Raw genomic sequence first — 17,490 nt, forward strand, 5'->3', positions numbered from 1 at the left:
ACAACTGTGTCCAAAAATAAAAACGTTAAATACATTTTAAAGACCATATTTATACAATAATTTGAGAAAAAGTCCCTTCATTCTGCCCAAACTGCCATGACTCTGCTGTATTTACTTCAATACAATGCATTCCGGTAAATGTAGTCAATTCAACTTTATCGCTCATGATTTTAATAATTTAACAATCTATAAGTGTTACAACAATACGTGTACTCTTGTTTCTGAGTGAGAGTGACTATAATACAAGTGAGAAAGCATTTAATTTTATTCACGTCTGTAAATATGTGTTTGCGTTTACGTAATAGAACTCCAACTCCCACAGTCTAGCGTCATGACGTAGTTATAGCAACGGAAAAGGGAGAAGAAAAAAACAGCCGCTTCCGTGATGTTCCTTTATTTACTTAAGAACACATAAGAACATAATATGTGTTATATACAAACAAGTGGACATCTGGGGTAGAGACATAGATTAATACAAAATACATTAAATAAATAAATAACGAACAAAACGAAAAAAAACTGTTCTGGTGACTTCTCCACACAACCAAGCGTCTCCGCAGCGTGTTGCATTCTGGTAAATGTAGTAAATTAAACTCGAACATTGGTGATTTCTATCATCTAACAGTCTCTAAGTGTTTTAAAAATTATTTTTACCTCTTGTTTTCAATGATAGTGTCTATACGAAGAGTGAAGGAGTGGTTATTTTGATTCACATCAGTAAATATTCTGTAATAATAGTCTGTGTGTTTACGTAACACAACTACAACTCCCACAGTCTAGCGTCATGACGTAGATAGCACCGGTAAAGGGAGAAGAAAAATACTGCCGCTTCCGTGTTGACTTTTTGTTCCTTTATTTATTCAAGAACACATAAGAACATCATATCATCATATCTTATACAAACAATTGGACATCTGGGGTAGAGACATAGATTAATACAAAATACATTAAATACATAAATAACGAACAAAACGAAAAAACAAATGTTCTGGTGACTTCCCGACACAACCAAGCGTCTCCGCAGCGTGTTGCATTCTGGTAAATGTAGTCAATTAAATTCTACCGTTCGTGATTTCTATCATCTATCAGTCTCTAAGTGTTTTTAAAAAATGTTTTCAATGATAGTGAGTATAACAAAAGTGAAGAAGCGATTATTTTGATTCACTTCTGTAAATATTCTGTGAAAATAGTCTGTGTGTTTACGTAACAAAACTACAACTCCCACAGCCTAGCGTCATGACGTAGTTATAGCAACGGAAAAGGAAGAACCCAGCCGCTTCCGTGTTGTTGTGGTGTTGTTCTGGGTTTCTCTCGTCTCTCATCATGAAGCTCCTGATCCACTGAAGCTTTCTCTCCCCTCCACGTCCCCATCCTTACCGACATGTCCCTGCTCCAGAGCAACAAGAAGAAGGACCGGCGGATCCTCTCCGGCTCGTGCCCGGACCCCAGGTGCGGCGCGCGGCTCTTCTTCCCCTCGGGCTCCGCGAGCATCGAATGCACGGAATGCGGCCAGCGGCACGAGCAGAAACACCTGCTGCGCGTGGAGGAGGTAACGGACCCGGACCTGGTGCTCCACAACCTGCTCAGAAACGCCCTGTTGGGGGTCACGGGGGCCCCGAAGAAAGGCTCCGAGCTGGTGAAGGTGATGGGGCTCTCTAACTACCACTGTAAGCTACTTTCCCCGGTGTTGACCCGTTACGGCATGGATAAACAAACCGGAAGAGCCAAATTGCTGCAGGAAATGAACCAAGGCGAGATGTTTGACTGCTCCCTGCTGGGCGACAGAGCGTTTCTCATAGAACCAGAACATGTGTCCACTATGGGTTATGGAAAAGACAGATCTGGGAGCTTAGTTTACCTCCATGACACTCTGGAGGAGGTGAAGAAGGCCAATGGCAGCATGGAGTGTTTGATCCCGGTCCATGTGGATGGAGACGGGCACTGTCTGGTCCACGCCGTGTCCCGAGCGCTGGTGGGAAGAGAACTGTTCTGGCACGCTCTGAGGGAGAACCTGAAGCAGAACTTCAAGCAGAACCTGGACCGCTACAAGGCGCTTTTTCAGGATTTCATCGACGCCGCAGAGTGGGAAGATATCATCAACGAGTGCGACCCGATGTTCATCCCGCCGGAAGGAGTGCCGCTCGGGCTGAGAAACATCCACATTTTCGGGTTAGCCAACGTTCTGCACCGACCCATAATCCTGCTGGACTCCCTGAGTGGGATGAGGAGCTCCGGGGATTATTCTGCCACCTTTCTACCCGGGTTAATGGCCGAGGAGAAGTGCAGGGGGAAAGACGAGAAGCTCAACAAACCCATCTGTATCGCCTGGAGCAGCTCTGGGAGAAACCATTACATCCCTCTGGTGGGGATAAAAAACACGGTTCTGCCCCGACTGCCGGCTCGTTTGCTTCCCAAAGCGTGGGGCGTCCCTCAGGATCTCATCAGGAAATACATCGAACTGGAGCCGGACGGCAGCTGTACGATCGGAGGAGATCGTAGTCTTCAAGATAAATACTTGATGCGCCTGGTGAACGCCATGGAGGAAGTGTTCATGGAGAAACACAGCATCCACCCGTCACTCGTGGCCGACGTTCACCAGTACGTGTACCGGCGCACGGGCGTGATAGGCATCCAACCCGAGGAGGTGACGGAGGCGGCGAAACGGTCCGTGATGGAGAACCGTTTGCATCGATGTTTGATCTGCGGCGCCTTGTCCGAACTCCACGTCCCCCCGGAGTGGCTTCTTCCAGGCGGGAAACTTTACAATCTCGCCAAATCCACTCACGGTCAACTGCGTCCCGATAAGAATTACAGCTTCCCGCTCAACAACGTGGTCTGCTCCTACGACCCCCAGAAAGACGTGCTCATCCCCGATTATAAAATGAGTTCCTTGAATACGTGCAATTGGTGTCACGGTACGTCGGTGCGTCACATCCACGGCGACGGGGCGGTGGTTTACCTGGACGGGGATCGAACCAACACTCGATCCGACGGAGGGAAATGCGGATGCGGTTTCAAACACTTCTGGGAGTCCAAAGAGTACGATAATCTCCCCGAGGCTTTCCCCATCACGCTGGAGTGGGGCGGTCGCGTGGTCAGAGAGACGGTTTACTGGTTCCAGTACGAGGTCGAGGCGACGCTGAACAGCAACGTGTACGACGTGGCCATGAAACTCGTCACCAAACACTTCCCGGGGGAGTTTGGCAGCGAGACATTGGTGCAGAAGGTGGTCAACACCATCCTGCATCACACCGCCAAGAAGAACCCGGACGAGTACAACCCGGTGTCCATCGACGGAGCTCACGACCAGCGCCTCACCGACGCTATGGACCAACAGCCGCCAACGAAGATCATCCTGACCGGCCAGGCATCTAGTTTTACTCAAATCTTCCTCTAATTTTAATCTAATTCTACACTTATGTTAACCTAATCTTACTCTAATTTTACTCTAATCTTACTCTTATTTTAATCTAATTTTACTCTAATTTTAATCTAATTTTACTCTAATTTTACTCTAATCTTACTCTAGTTTTAATCTTATTTTAATGTTATTTTACTCTAATTTTAATATAATTTTACTCTAGTTTTACTCTAATCTTACTCTAATTTTAATCTTATTTTAATGTTATTTTACTCTAATTTTAATCTAATTTTACTCTAATTTTAATCTAATTTTAATCTAATTTTACTCTAATTTTACTCTAATTTTAATCTAATTTTACTCTAATTTTACTCTAATCTTACTCTAGTTTTAATCTTATTTTAATGTTATTTTACTCTAATTTTAATATAATTTTACTCTAGTTTTACTCTAATCTTACTCTAGTTTTAATCTTATTTTAATGTTATTTTACTCTAATTTTAATCTAATTTTACTCTAATTTTAATCAAATTTTAATCTAATTTTACTCTAATTTTACTCTAATTTTAATCAAATTTTACTCTAATTTTAATCAAATTTTAATCTAATTTACTCTAATTTTACTCTAATTTTAATCTAATTTTACTCAAATTTTACTCTAATTTTACACTAATTTTACTCTAATTTTAATCTAATTTACTCTAATTGTACACTAATTTTACTCTAATTTTACTCTAATTTTACTCTAATTTTACTATAATTTTAATCTAATTTTACTCAAATTTTACTCTAATTTTACACTAATTTTACTATAATTTTAATCTAATTTTAATCTAATTTTACTCTAATTTTACTATAATTTTACACTAATTTTACTATAATTTTAATCTAATTTTACTATAATTTTACTATAATTTTACTCTAATTTTCTTCTAATTTTCCTCTATTTTCTCCAGAAATCAAAGACGCTGCACAAGGAGGAGCTGACGATGAGCCGAGCGGAGCGCAGCCTCCAGCAGAGCATCAGCGATCAGGCCTTCGTCACGCAGAGGCGCCGGACAGACAAGCTGAAGCAGGAGCAGAAGGGGAACCGTCGTTCTTCATCACCTACTGGATCTCCAGAAACATCCTCCTCTTCTTCAGCGCCCGCCACCCCCACCAAAACATCCTCCTCCCCCTCCTCCAATGTAAATACTGCCATATTTTACTATATCCTTTTATGTAATTAAAATAGTTCTCTAAGGTAAAGTAGAGAATTAAATAAAGCTCGAATCAAACCGTGTATTAATTTAAAACAGGTTAAAGTTCGATCTAAAACGGTTGAAGAAAATACGTCTCATTTAAAAACTTGATAAACTGAACCAGGAATTATTATAAACTATACATAAGAAATCTTGAATAGATAATACTTGAGAGTAACACCTAGGTCACTTCGGGCGAAAAGTAAGGCCCCGCCCACTTTTGGGGGAAACAAAGCTGTCGATACACATTGTGAAGTTTTTGCCACGCCGATCAGAAATGTTTGTAAACCGTGGATTCTCCGATCTTCAAAGAGCCCGATTACGACGGCCAGACAGGCGAACTTTACACTCAATCATTTGGAATCGACGATCTGGCTGCTTAAATTAAAATCAGTAGGCGAGACCGTACGAGCCGTTACTCTCATGAGCGAGGCGGAAAGCATGTCGTTGTGTCCCTGGGCGATTGTCCACAGTCTTGAGTCTGTGAGTCGCTTTGGATAAAAGTGTCGAACAAGTGACACGTGATGTGATAACACTTAATGAGAAGACAACAGGAATAACAGATTCATAAAACCCCCGTGCAGAAAAGAGATAAGATAAGATGGACCTTTATTAAACACAATTAAAGATACAAATGAAACGATATCCAGTTAAAGTAACATTAAAATAAGAAATTACTTAAAATGATGATGATCGGCCTGTAGGGGGGGTGGCCCTGCATGCTGTAGGGGGGGTGGCCCTGCATGCTGTAGGGGGGGGTGGCCCTGCATGCTGTAGGGGGGGTGGCCCTGCATGCTGTAGGGGGGGGTGGCCCTGCATGCTGTAGGGGGGGGTGGCCCTGCATGCTGTAGGGGGGGTGGCCCTGCATGCTGTAGGGGGGGTGGCCCTGCATGCTGTAGGGGGGGGTGGCCCTGCATGCTGTAGGGGGGGTGGCCCTGCATGCTGTAGGGGGGGGTGGCCCTGCATGCTGTAGGGGGGGGTGGCCCTGCATGCTGTAGGGGGGGGGGGCCCTGCATGCTGTAGGGGGGGTGGCCCTGCATGCTGTAGGGGGGGGTGGCCCTGCATGCTGTAGAGGGGGGTGGCCCTGCATGCTGTAGGGGGGGTGGCCCTGCATGCTGTAGGGGGGTGGCCCTGCATGCGTAGGGGGGGGTGGCCCCTGCATGCTGTAGGGGGGGTGGCCCTGCATGCTGTAGGGGGGGGTGGCCCTGCATGCTGTAGGGGGGGGTGGCCCTGCATGCTGTAGGGGGGGTGGCCCTGCATGCTGTAGGGGGGGTGGCCCTGCATGCTCCACGACTCCACATTCCTCGTACGTGTCAACCTGCCTGCTGATAAGCCTGGTTCTGAATAAGGAGAATAAGAATACTCAAATGTTACTCAATTTGCTCTCATTTGACTCTAAATGTACTTTTATGTTCCCTCTAATTTCCCCTCAAATATCCGATGAAGGAGAAGAAGATCCGCGTGACGACGAGCGACGGCCGGCAGGCGATGTTGACGCTCCACGCCGTCACCACCTTCTCCGAGCTGCAGAGGAGGATCTCCACGCAGTTCAACGTGCCTCCGTCTCAACAGCAGTGCATCCGATACGGTTTCCCGCCTAAAGAGCTGCTCCGCCCGCGGGACGGAGAGGAGAACGAGCCGGTGGCGCTGCAGCACGGAGACAGAGTGACGGTGGAGATCCTGAAGGTGCTGGAGGAGGAGCAGGGACCCCCCGCGGTGACTCCCCCCAGCTCTCACTCTGTGCTGCACTCTGAGAAGAGGAGCGAGGAGACATCGAGCGGCCGGGAGCTGCAGGAGAGCATCGACCTGGAGATGTCCTCCCTCTGCCTCCTCGCCACCTTGATGGGTAAGAGACCAAGGTGTGTGTGTGTGTTTCCATGGTGATGTGCAGTGATCTGTGAGAGGAGAGCCTTTCCATTGGTCCGAATGAGAGATACACCTCTTACATTTGAACATTTTGTGGAAGAACCGTAGCAGATATCGGTAAAATGTCAACGCGTGAAGCGTCTCAGGACCCTGGCGAGCGTCTGAGTGTGCTTTTTGTGCACTTTCGGGTCAATAATGCGGCTGCTGCTGTGAGGAAAGATCAGGCTGAATTTACAATGGGCCTTAATGGAGACATGTTGAACGTCTTTGTCTCTTCATGCCCTCAAGAGGCATCTTGTTTCATTTCTTTGCTTAATTATATTTATCTTTCATTGTTGAAGAGGTTTTCCTACGTCTGTGCAGGGTTTCAATATCTCAAAAAGTGTAAAAGATATCAAAGTAAGTTTCATAGCTGAAGGTCTTGTGACCGTTTTAAAGTTGGAATGAAGTCTCTAGCTGAATGTGGAAGGAGAAGCATTGGTGTAGGAGAAGAGGATTTGAAGGTTCCTCCCATTGACTTCCATGTTAAAAAAAGAGTTTAAAAAGCTGAATATTTCAAAAAGTATAAAATATTTTGAAAAAGTTGAAGGTTTCCCATCGTGTGCTGAAAAGACTGATGAAGTCAGAAACAAAACACACTCTGGGATTAAGGTAGGGATGCTCAATTAATCGTATTTTAATCGCAATTACGATTATGGCTTGCAACGATTACGAAAACAACGCAATCGAAATATAACGATTATTTTTTATAAATTTTTTTTTTTTTTTATAAATTTTTTTTTCCAGTTGAGTTATACTTAAAAATCAGGCTAATCAACTGTTAAAAACATACTGTTCAAAAAATGTTCCTCCAATAAATTGATGTTTTCAAAGTAAATGGATCATCGTGATATAAATGAATGACCGAAATAATCGAGATTATGATTTTTGCCATAATCGAGCAGCCCTAGATTAAGGTGCGCAGAAAAGCGTTAAATTGTTGGGCTTTATTCGTTTTACAACATTTAATAGATATATAGTTTTAATGACACTAAGAAAACCAATAAATACTGCAGATATTTTGAGGGAATCGACATTTGTGAATGGATATTTAGCCAAAATAATTCAGAATACCATTTGACCCTCTAGTGGTAGGAGCAGTGAGAGACGGTGCCTTGCTCAGGGACACCTCGGTAGCACTTGGTCTTTCTGGGGCTTGAACCGGTGCCCCAGCCATGTCCCTATGCATGTAGGCACCACTTAATGGAATGGTTATTTCCAAATTCTATTTTTTGTTTTCCAATTAAAGACCACATTTGACTTTCGTTGGTTAAAATGGGAATGTTTTGGTGTTTTGAAAGAAAGCAAATACTGGGAAGTAGTAGTAGTGTTTCAATAAAGCTTTAGATACTTAACAAAGTGAAAAACACATTTCAGATGCAGACCCAAGGACACGGTACAACATGTTAAATACTATCAGAGGTTAAATAATGATAAGCAGGTGATCATGGAGCAGACAGTCAAAGTAGAATGATCGAGACAGGTGATTCAGGGGAAACAGGATGGTGAGCAGGCTGACCTGAACAGGTGCGTCTTGAGGAGGGTCTTGAATGTGTCAAACGGCCAGATGTGAGGGGGGTTAGTTATTTAATATCTTCACACACTCTTTCTCTGTCTGTGTTTCAGGTGAAGACGTCTGGTCGTACGCTAAGAAGCTGCCGCACTTATTCCAGCAGGGCGGCGTCTTCTACAACATCGTGAAGAAGGACATGGGTACGTCCGCACAAAGAACTACGACTTTATAAAGGACTTGGAAACATCTGGAGCGCGGACGCGTGACATTACAAAGCGTTTATCTCCGCCTTTTGACTGCTGTTTATAATTTATTTATTAGTAGTTTTCTTTGTTTTGTTTCTGTTCTGATTTTATGTAAAGCGTCTTTGAGCATTAGGAAAAGCGCTATAAAAACCCCAGTCAACCCCTATCATTAAAAATCTAACCCTCCGTAAAAGCGTCTTTGAGAAGCACTTTTTCTAAAAATCTCAAATTCTGACTTTTTTCCTCAAAATATAACAAAATCCTGACTTTTAAAAAAAATTGGATTTTTTTCCCCCTCAAATTGGATTTTTTTCTCAACATTGGATTTTTTTCTCAACAATTGGATTTTTTCTCCGAAATTGGATTTTTTTCTCAAAATTGGATTTTTCTCTCAAAATTCTGACTTTTTCACAAAATTCTGACTTTTTTTTAAAAATTCGGATTTTTTTTAAAAATGTGTGACTTTTTATCAAAATCTGAAAAAAACCTGACTTTTTTCCTCAGAATTCTGACTTTTTTCTAAAATGTTTGACTTTTTCTCAAAATCCCAACATTGTGACTTTTCAGAAAGCACTGGTTCTTACTCACATAATGGTTCAGGCATTGCGCGATCATTTCGTTGAGGAGGGGGAGCGATAATGTGTTGATGTTTGCACAATATGAAAATCGATAGCATCAAGAAATGGTATGTCTTGTTGGTGTCCTGGGAGGGCGTGCAGGATTAACCCTGATGTGCAACAGGTGCATCTCCATGCATGTCCTCTTGATGTGATGTCTGTGGAAATAAAAGCGTCTTTGAGCGTTAGGGAAAGGCGGTTTTGGGGAATTGCATTTTGGCTTCACGCTGATTCTTCAGACTGACCTGTCTCTGTTGGTCTATGATCCTTAAGAAGCCCCTCCTGTGTGTCCTCAGGCCTGCTGGACGGGAAGCACTGCTCGCTGCCTCACCTGACGGGGAAGACCTTCGTGTTCAACGCGGCGGCGGAGCGTCTGGATCTCTGCGTGGACGCGGCCGGGCACTTCCCCGTGAGCCCGGAGGTGGAGGAGCAGGTGAAGGAGGCGCTGCTGCAGCTGCAGGTGCGCTCCGAGGCCTCCGGGGGCAACAGAGAGAGCAGCGAGGCGTCCGGCGTGCTGAGGCTCGGAGGAGGAGGCGTGGTGCGGAAAAAAGAGTCGTTTCAGAGCCTCAACGCTTTCCAGGGGAGAGGCCACTCTCTAGGTAACTCTTCATTACTGCACTTAAAGGTCCCCTATTATACTGTTCTTCATCAATATATTACAGGTCTCAGATATATACAAAAAGTACCCACATTTACTCAAGTAGAAGTACAGATACTCGTGTTTAAAAAGTAGAAGTACTGACTAAACTTCTTTACTCAAATGAAAGTAAAGAGGCTTTGAAATGTACTTCAGTAAAAAGTACCCATAGCTAGGTTCGACAATCGGCCTGACTAGAGGTCTCTAGTCCGTCCTTTGGGGGTCTTGGAGGGGCCACAGAGAGGTGATTTCCCCGGTCTCTGTCCTCCAAGTCTACAAAACACATGTAGACCGGATAAGCGTACTCCCAGGCCCCCTCCAGGATCCTTGCGAGAGTAAAAAGCTGATCCGTCGTTCCACGACCAGGACGGAATCCGCATTGTTCCTCCTCAATCTGAGGTTCGACAATCGGCCTGACCCTCCTTTCGAGTACCTTGGAGTAAACTTTCCCGGGGAGGCTGAGTAGTGTGATGCCTCTGTAATTGGCACACACCCTCTGATCCCCCTTTTTGAAAAGGGGAACCACCACCCCGGTCTGCCACTCCTTCGGTACTGTTTCCGACTTCCACGCAACGTTGATGAGACGTGTCAACCATGACAGTCCCTCAACACCCAGAGCCTTCAGCATCTCCGGGCGGATCTCATCCACCCCCGGGGCTTTGCCACTGTGGAGTTGTTTGACGACCTCAGTGACCTCCCCCCGGGAGATTGGCGTTGATCCCCCGTCATACTCCAGCTCTGCCTCTAACATAGAGGGCGGAGTTGTCGGGTTCATGAGTTCCTCAAAGTGTTCCTTCCAACGTCCCAACACTCCATCAGTTGAGGTCAACGTCCCATCCTTACTGTACACAGCTTGGATGGTCCCCTGCTTCCCCCTCCTGAGGTGTCGGACAGTTTTCCAGAACAACTTTGGTGCCGCCCGAAAGTCCTTCTCCATGTCTTCTCCGAACTTCTCCCACACCCGCTGCTTTGCCTCGGCCACGGATGAGGCTGCTGCCCTTCGGCCTGCCGGTACCTTGCAACTGCCTCGGGAGTCCCCCGGGATAACAAATCCCTGAAGGCCTCCTTCTTCAGTCGGACGGCTTCCCTGACCACCGGTGTCCACCAGGAGGTTCGAGGGTTACCTTGAGGCACCTAGGACCTTGAGACCACAGCTCCCCGCCGCGGCTTCGGCAATAGAGGCTTTGAACACCGACCACTCTGGTTCAATGTCCCCAACCTCCACAGGAATGCCCGAAAAGCTCCGCCGGAGGTGTGAGTTGAAGGCCTCCTGAACTTGGGCCTCCTCCAGACGTTCCCAGTTCACCCGAACTACACGTTTGGGCTTACCAGGTCTATCCAGAGGCTTCCCCCGCCACTCGACCCAACTCACCACCAGATGGTGATCAGTTCTCCGCCCCTCTCTTTACCCGAGTGTCCAAAACATACGGCCTCAGGTCCGATGATACGATAACGAAATCGATCATGGACCTTCTGCCTAGGGTGCTCTGGTACCACGTACACTTATGAGCATCCTTATGTTCGAACATGGTGTATGTTATGGCCAATCCATGACTAGCACAGAAGTCCAGTAACAAACCACCACTCCGGTTCAGATCAGGGGGGCCGTTCCTCCCAATCACGCCCCTCCAAGTGTCTCCATCATTCCCCTTCAGGAGCCCCATACAGGACTCTTTCCAGGGTCTCCAAGAAGGCTGAATACTCTGAACTGCTGTTGGGTGCATAAGCCCACACTACAGTCAGAGTGTCCCCCCCCATAACCCGCAGGCGTAGGGAGGCGACCCTCTCGTCCACTGGGGTAAACTCCAACAACGAAGCACCTAACCGGGGACTTGTGAGTATCCCCACACCCGCCCGGCGCCTCACACCTTGAGCAACTCCGGAGAAGAATAGAGTCCAACCCCTATCCAGAAGGAAGGTTCCAGAGCCGACGCTGTGCGTAGAGGTGAGCCCAACCAGATCCAACTGGTACCGCTCCACCTCCCGCACAAGCTCCGGCTCCTTCCCCCCCAGAGAGGTGACGGTCCACGTCCCCAAAGCCAGCTTCTGCCGCCCGGGTCTGGTCCGTCGAGACCCTCCGCTTTCACTGCCACCCTTCTGGCAGCGCACCCGACCCCATCGCTGTTTCCCGTAGGTGGTGGGCCCGCGGGACGGAGAAGCGGAGGTGTTGCCCACGTTGCCTTTTCGGGCTGGGCCCGGCCGGGCTCCGTGGCAAGCCCGGCCACCAGACGCTCGCCGACGAGTCCTCCTTCTGGGCCTGGCTCCAGAAAGGGGACCCCGGGCTTCCTCCGGGCCGGGTATCCTCACTTCTTGGTTTTTCTTTCATGAGGTCTTTTGAACCAATCTCGGGTCTGGCCCCCATGGGAGACCCTACCAGGAACACCAGGTTCCAGACAACGCAGCCCCCAGGTTCTTCAGGGCACACAAACCTCTCTACCACGGTAAGGTGCTGGTTCTTCAGAGAGTTCTACATCCTGTAACAGTTCTGAGGATTTAGCAGCCAGGTATATATTACACAGTTATTAACGGCATATATATATATATATATATATATATATATATATATGTATGTATATATATATATATATATATATATATATAGGCCCTGACACACCAAGCAGTCACCAGAGGACTAGCCGACGCTGAAGTCGGCTGTTGCCTGGCCGTGTTCTCCTGCGTTTTGGCCATGTGTCGCACGGGAACACACCGCACCGACTTCAGTGCGTGAGTGGCAATAACTCTCCTTACCAGCAGGCGGCGGTAGTGTGTATTCGTCATTCAAAAGAGGCAACAACCGGAAGACAGAGAAGAAGAAGAGTATCTTTTCTCCGTAATATCATACAGAGCTGGCCTCTCCTGGATCAAGGTGATGAGCAGGTCTTCGTTTGCATCATTCCAGATCGCCATGATGAGATGAAAATGAATAGCAGTCTGTGTGTGCCTTCTTAAATCGTTTGTTTACGTCCCTCACTTCCGCTTCGCTTCTCATGCACTGATTTGCTAGCTGAACAGCCAATCAGAGTGATTATTTGGTCCGACTGCCAGACCCGATGCATGGCCGATTCAACATGTTGAATCGGCCATGCATCGGGTCGGGCAGTCCAAATAAGGCGTGTCACGGTCGACGGTGCGGGACACACCAACCTGACTACGGCGCCGCGAATGCCCGACAGCCTCTGACTCCCAACATCGGGTTGGTGTGTCAGGGCCTTTAGGGCTGTCAAACGATTACAATTTTTAATCAGATTAATCACAGCTTAAAATTAATCAGATTAATCTCCATTCGAACTATGTCCAAAATATGACATTTCTTTATGTATATTGTTGGGAATGGAAAGATAAATGAAAGCAGGCGGATATATCCATTTAACACAGAATCTATGTTTATTATAACATTGTTCTGCGTGTCAAAATGAAAGACAGCCCACACACCTATCAATCATCACACCGTGGGGTCTGAATTCATTACGTGTTGATTTCTATCAACGGGGAGTACTTCAGGAAAGTCTACAGAGGGGGGGGGGGCTAGTGGAGTACTTCAGGAAAGTCGACAGAGGGGGGGGGGGCTAGTGGAGTACTTCAGGAAAGTCGACAGAGGGGGGGGGGCTAGTGGAGTACTTCAGGAAAGTCGACAGGGGGGGGGGGGCTAGTGGAGTACTTCAGGAAAGTCTACAGAGGGGGGGGGGGCTAGTGGAGTACTTCAGGAAAGTCGACAGAGGGGGGGGGCTAGTGGAGTACTTCAGGAAAGTCGACAGGGGGGGGGGGCTAGTGGAGTACTTCAGGAAAGTCGACAGAGGGGGGGGCTAGTGGAGTACTTCAGGAAAGTCGACAGAGGGGGGGGGGCTAGTGGAGTACTTCAGAAAGTCGACAGGGGGGGGGGGCTAGTGGAGTACTTCAGGAAAGTCGACGGGGGGGGGGCTAGTGGAGTACTTCAGAAAGTCGGGGGGGGGGGCTAGTGGAGTACTTCAGGAAAGTCGACAGAGGGGGGGGGGCTAGTGGAGTACTTCAGGAAAGTCGACAGAGGGGGGGGGGGGCTAGTGGAGTACTTCAGGAAAGTCGACAGAGGGGGGGGGCTAGTGGAGTACTTCGTGACCACAGAGTGTGAACGTTGTGATCAGCTGTTTTAGCGCAGTTCTCCAGTGAGGGGGGGAGTCTCCCTCCGCAGCCGGTTGGCGTAGTTTTGGCTCAGTTCCGTCGTACAGACCGACGTTAACAGCAGCCTGTCTGTGCTCACGGAGACCGACTCTGTCGTCCGGTGATCGAACCGCCTTCTGGAAAAGCTTCACAAGTACGTCGGTACGCAAATGCGCTTTGTGACACAAGTGACGGGACGCATTTCAGATTACGCACATACCCTGCGTACCAGTTATGTGCACCCCTGTGCCAGAGCCATATTATTACTGTTATATGGCTCTGCCCTGTACTACAGCAAGAGTATTCTCCGTCGGGACTTCCTGCAACAACACCACGCCGTTATCAAAGATGTTCTATTGAGAAGACGATCACTACGTGACACAAGTTTTCCAAACCGTGGCTCCTGAAATCAGTCTGACTAACTGCTGTCGGTGCAATTTACTCCGCGAGTTGGCAGACTTTATTTTGCTTACTTTAAAATCATGTCTCATGATGGGGCTGAGCCATCTCTTGGTATGGGTGCAGCCTACCCCAGCCATACCCTGGCGCTGCCACTGGGGGCTCGTATGGGGCGGGCCATTCTGCACATGCGTTAAATGCTTAAATATTTTAACGCAATTAATTCAAAAAATTAATTACCGCCGTTAACGCGATAATTTTGACAGCACTAATTTATATATATACAGTGGGGCAAAAAAGTATTTAGTCAGGCACCAAAAAAGATGAGAGGCCTGTAATGTTCATCCTGGTACACTTCAACTCTGAGAGACAGAACGGGGGGAAGGAATCCAGGAAATCACGTTGTAGGATTTGTAATGAATGAATTGGTAAAGTAAGTATTTGGTCTCCTCCAAACAAACAAGATGTCTGGCTCTCACAGACCTGTACCTTCTTCTCTCAGAGCCTCCTCTGTCCTCCACCCCTTAACTGTATTAATGGCACCTGTTTGAACTCGTTATCAGTATAAAAGACAGGCGGACGATATTCATTTGTAGCGGCCTGCCACAAATGAATATCGACGTATGGGAAACAATGGATTTGTTTTATTGATTATTGTTTGTCTACTATCTACTTTTTACTAAAGTTGCAGTATTTTATTTCATTGTTTAATTCAAATTGCATCATATTTTAAGTGTCTTTGAGCACGCACGCACGCACGCACGCACACACACACACACACACACACACACACACACACACACACACACACACACACACCATGTATACATCACTTCAGGGGACATTACATTGACTTACATGCATTTCCTGCAGACTTATCCTAACCAAGTCTTCACCATAAAACTAATGACCCCCCTTATGGGGACCTCCAATTTGTCCCCATAAGGGAGGCGAGTCCCCACACGTGACTATGTAAACAGATTTAGGTCCCCACAAGTATAGTAATGCTAGTCCACACGCACGCACGCACGCACGCACACACACACACACACACTTGTTATTCTGCTGCTACTTCCGGAAACTACGCTCGCTCTACACATGCACCTCTCTCTCTCTTTAAAAGTAGCACACTTCATCTGGTCAGACCTTGGAGAGTATCTAGATGCCCTGAAGCCAGAGGAACTGCACACTGAACATGTGTCGCCGTCTGATGTCTGTGTCTGGACCGCTGCGTAAAAAGGAGGGTTTCTGCCCCGTTACTTCTCCGCTGTTTTCGTGTCTCTCTTGTCTTTTTCTTTTCTTCGCTGGGGACTCATCAGCCACTTCATCCAAATGACTGTTCTCCAAATACATTAAAATGTATATTAAAATCCTCCATGTTGCTCTCAGACGGGAGACAACGGAAAGACAAGCAAACCGTTTGCTTTTCAGACTGTATACAGTTCAATCGACCGGACTTCTTTCTGCAGATGTGAGCGTCCCTAACAACGGGCCATGAGTCCTCCGGTCTGTACTACTGGATTAACAGCGTGTCACGTGTTCTGAATTGACCAATCAGAATCGAGTATTCAACTAAGCCATGTGATAATGCTTTATAGTATCCTGCATTGTATTTTGTTACTGGACATTTGTATTCCCACATGTATATTTTGCACATGTCTATTTTTTTACTTTTTAATGCTATTTTATTCTATTTCAGAAAATATTTTGGATTGTTTATTTCTAGTGTATTAATTTATCTTATTGCCTTGTTTTTTATGGATCAATAAAGTACTTCTTATCTTGCTCGCTTCGAAAGTTGAGAAAAGTTCAACTTTTCAAGCTTCAACGGAAGCGCCAGCCAATCAAATCATATGCCAGTACAAGCTGTAGCCAATCAAACCGCGTGCTTGTGTGTCCGGGGCGGGAGATTAATGTGATTGGTTGTTGGTCGCACGCCAGACACGCCCACCGGCGAGCTTCAACGCGCGCTGCCGTGTGGACGCACCGTAACAACGGATACAATGGGAAATAAAAGAAAGTGCAGAATTATACAGTAATTGGAATATTGATATATTTGAGTTGCAAACAGATGGATGTTATAGATGTGTGATGTGTTATGTTCTCATGTTTGTTCCTTTCTATCTATCTAGGAAGCTCCTCCCCTCCGGAGCACCGTCCAATCACGCGGCAGCACAGCAGTGGCGTGGACCTGAGCTCCAGCGTGACACGAGGAGCTCCAGATTTGTCCCAGATCCCAGAGCTGGTGCGCATGGCGCCGGGCTTCGTGAGGATGAAGGAGGGCGGGCGCCCCGACCCGGGTCTGATGGAGCAGCAGCGCCGCCAGCTGCAGGACATGGTGTCCAGCATCCAGGCCTCCATGGAGCGGCACCTGAGGGAGGGGACGACCGCCAGCACCGTCACGAGGTGGGTGCATCTCTTCCTCACGTCTCCTCCACATCAACATGTGTCCCCTCTTCTACATCACCATGTGTCCCCTCTTCTTCATGTCTCTTCTACATCAACATGTGTCCCCTCTTCCTCACGTCTCCTCCACATCAACATGTGTCCCCTCTTCTACATCACCATGTGTCCCCTCTTCTACATGTCTCTTCTACATCAACATGTGTCCCCTCTTCCTCACGTCTCCTCCACATCAACATGTGTCCCCTCTTCTACATCACCATGTGTCCCCTCTTCTTCATGTCTCTTCTACATCAACATGTGTCCCCTCTTCTTCGTGTCTCTTCTACATCAACATGTGTCCCCTCTTCTACATCACCATGTGTCCCCTCTTCTTCATGTCTCTTCTACATCAACATGTGTCCCCTCTTCTTCGTGTCTCTTCTACATCAACATGTGTCCCCTCTTCTTCATGTCTCTTCTACATCAACATGTGTCCCCTCTTCCTCACGTCTCCTCCACATCAACATGTGTCCCCTCTTCTCCATGTCTCTCCTACATCAACATGTGTCCCCTCTTCTTCATGTCTCTTCTACATCAACATGTGTCCCCTCTTCTTCATGTGTCTCTTCTACATCACCATGTGTCCCCTCTTCTTCATGTCTCTTCTACATCAACATGTGTCCCCTCTTCTTCGTGTCTCTTCTACATCACCATGTGTCCCCTCTTCTTCATGTCTCTTCCACATCAACATGTGTCCCCTCTTCTCCATCAACATGCGTCCCCTCTTCTTCGTGTCTCTTCTACATCAACATGTGTCCCCTCTTCTTCGTGTCTCTTCTACATCACCATGTGTCCCCTCTTCTTCATGTCTCTTCCACATCAACATGTGTCCCCTCTTCTACATCAACATGCGTCCCCTCTTCTTCGTGTCTCTTCTACATCAACATGTGTCCCCTCTTCTTCGTGTCTCTTCTACATCAACATGTGTCCCCTCTTCTTCGTGTCTCTTCTACATCAACATGTGTCCCCTCTTCTTCATGTCTCTTCTACATC

The 17,490-nt window shown here is 47.0% G+C and overlaps 1 protein-coding gene across 1 annotated transcript; it reads left to right on the forward strand.

Annotated features, from left to right (window-relative positions):
* Window positions 1–1,062: 1,062 nt before the first annotated feature.
* On the forward strand, window positions 1,063–16,458 carry vcpip1 (valosin containing protein (p97)/p47 complex interacting protein 1; the record flags this gene model as incomplete). Its single annotated transcript, XM_034079423.2, has 6 exons — window positions 1,063–3,367; window positions 4,318–4,548; window positions 6,049–6,448; window positions 8,134–8,220; window positions 9,179–9,481; window positions 16,185–16,458. Coding segments are annotated over exons 1-6 (3,281 nt in total), but the record flags the coding sequence as incomplete, so codon positions are not given.
* Window positions 16,459–17,490: the final 1,032 nt, after the last annotated feature.

This window comes from Pseudochaenichthys georgianus, unplaced genomic scaffold, assembly GCF_902827115.2.
Source record: "Pseudochaenichthys georgianus unplaced genomic scaffold, fPseGeo1.2 scaffold_611_arrow_ctg1, whole genome shotgun sequence".
In the NCBI taxonomy this organism is placed as follows: Eukaryota; Metazoa; Chordata; class Actinopteri; order Perciformes; family Channichthyidae; genus Pseudochaenichthys; species Pseudochaenichthys georgianus.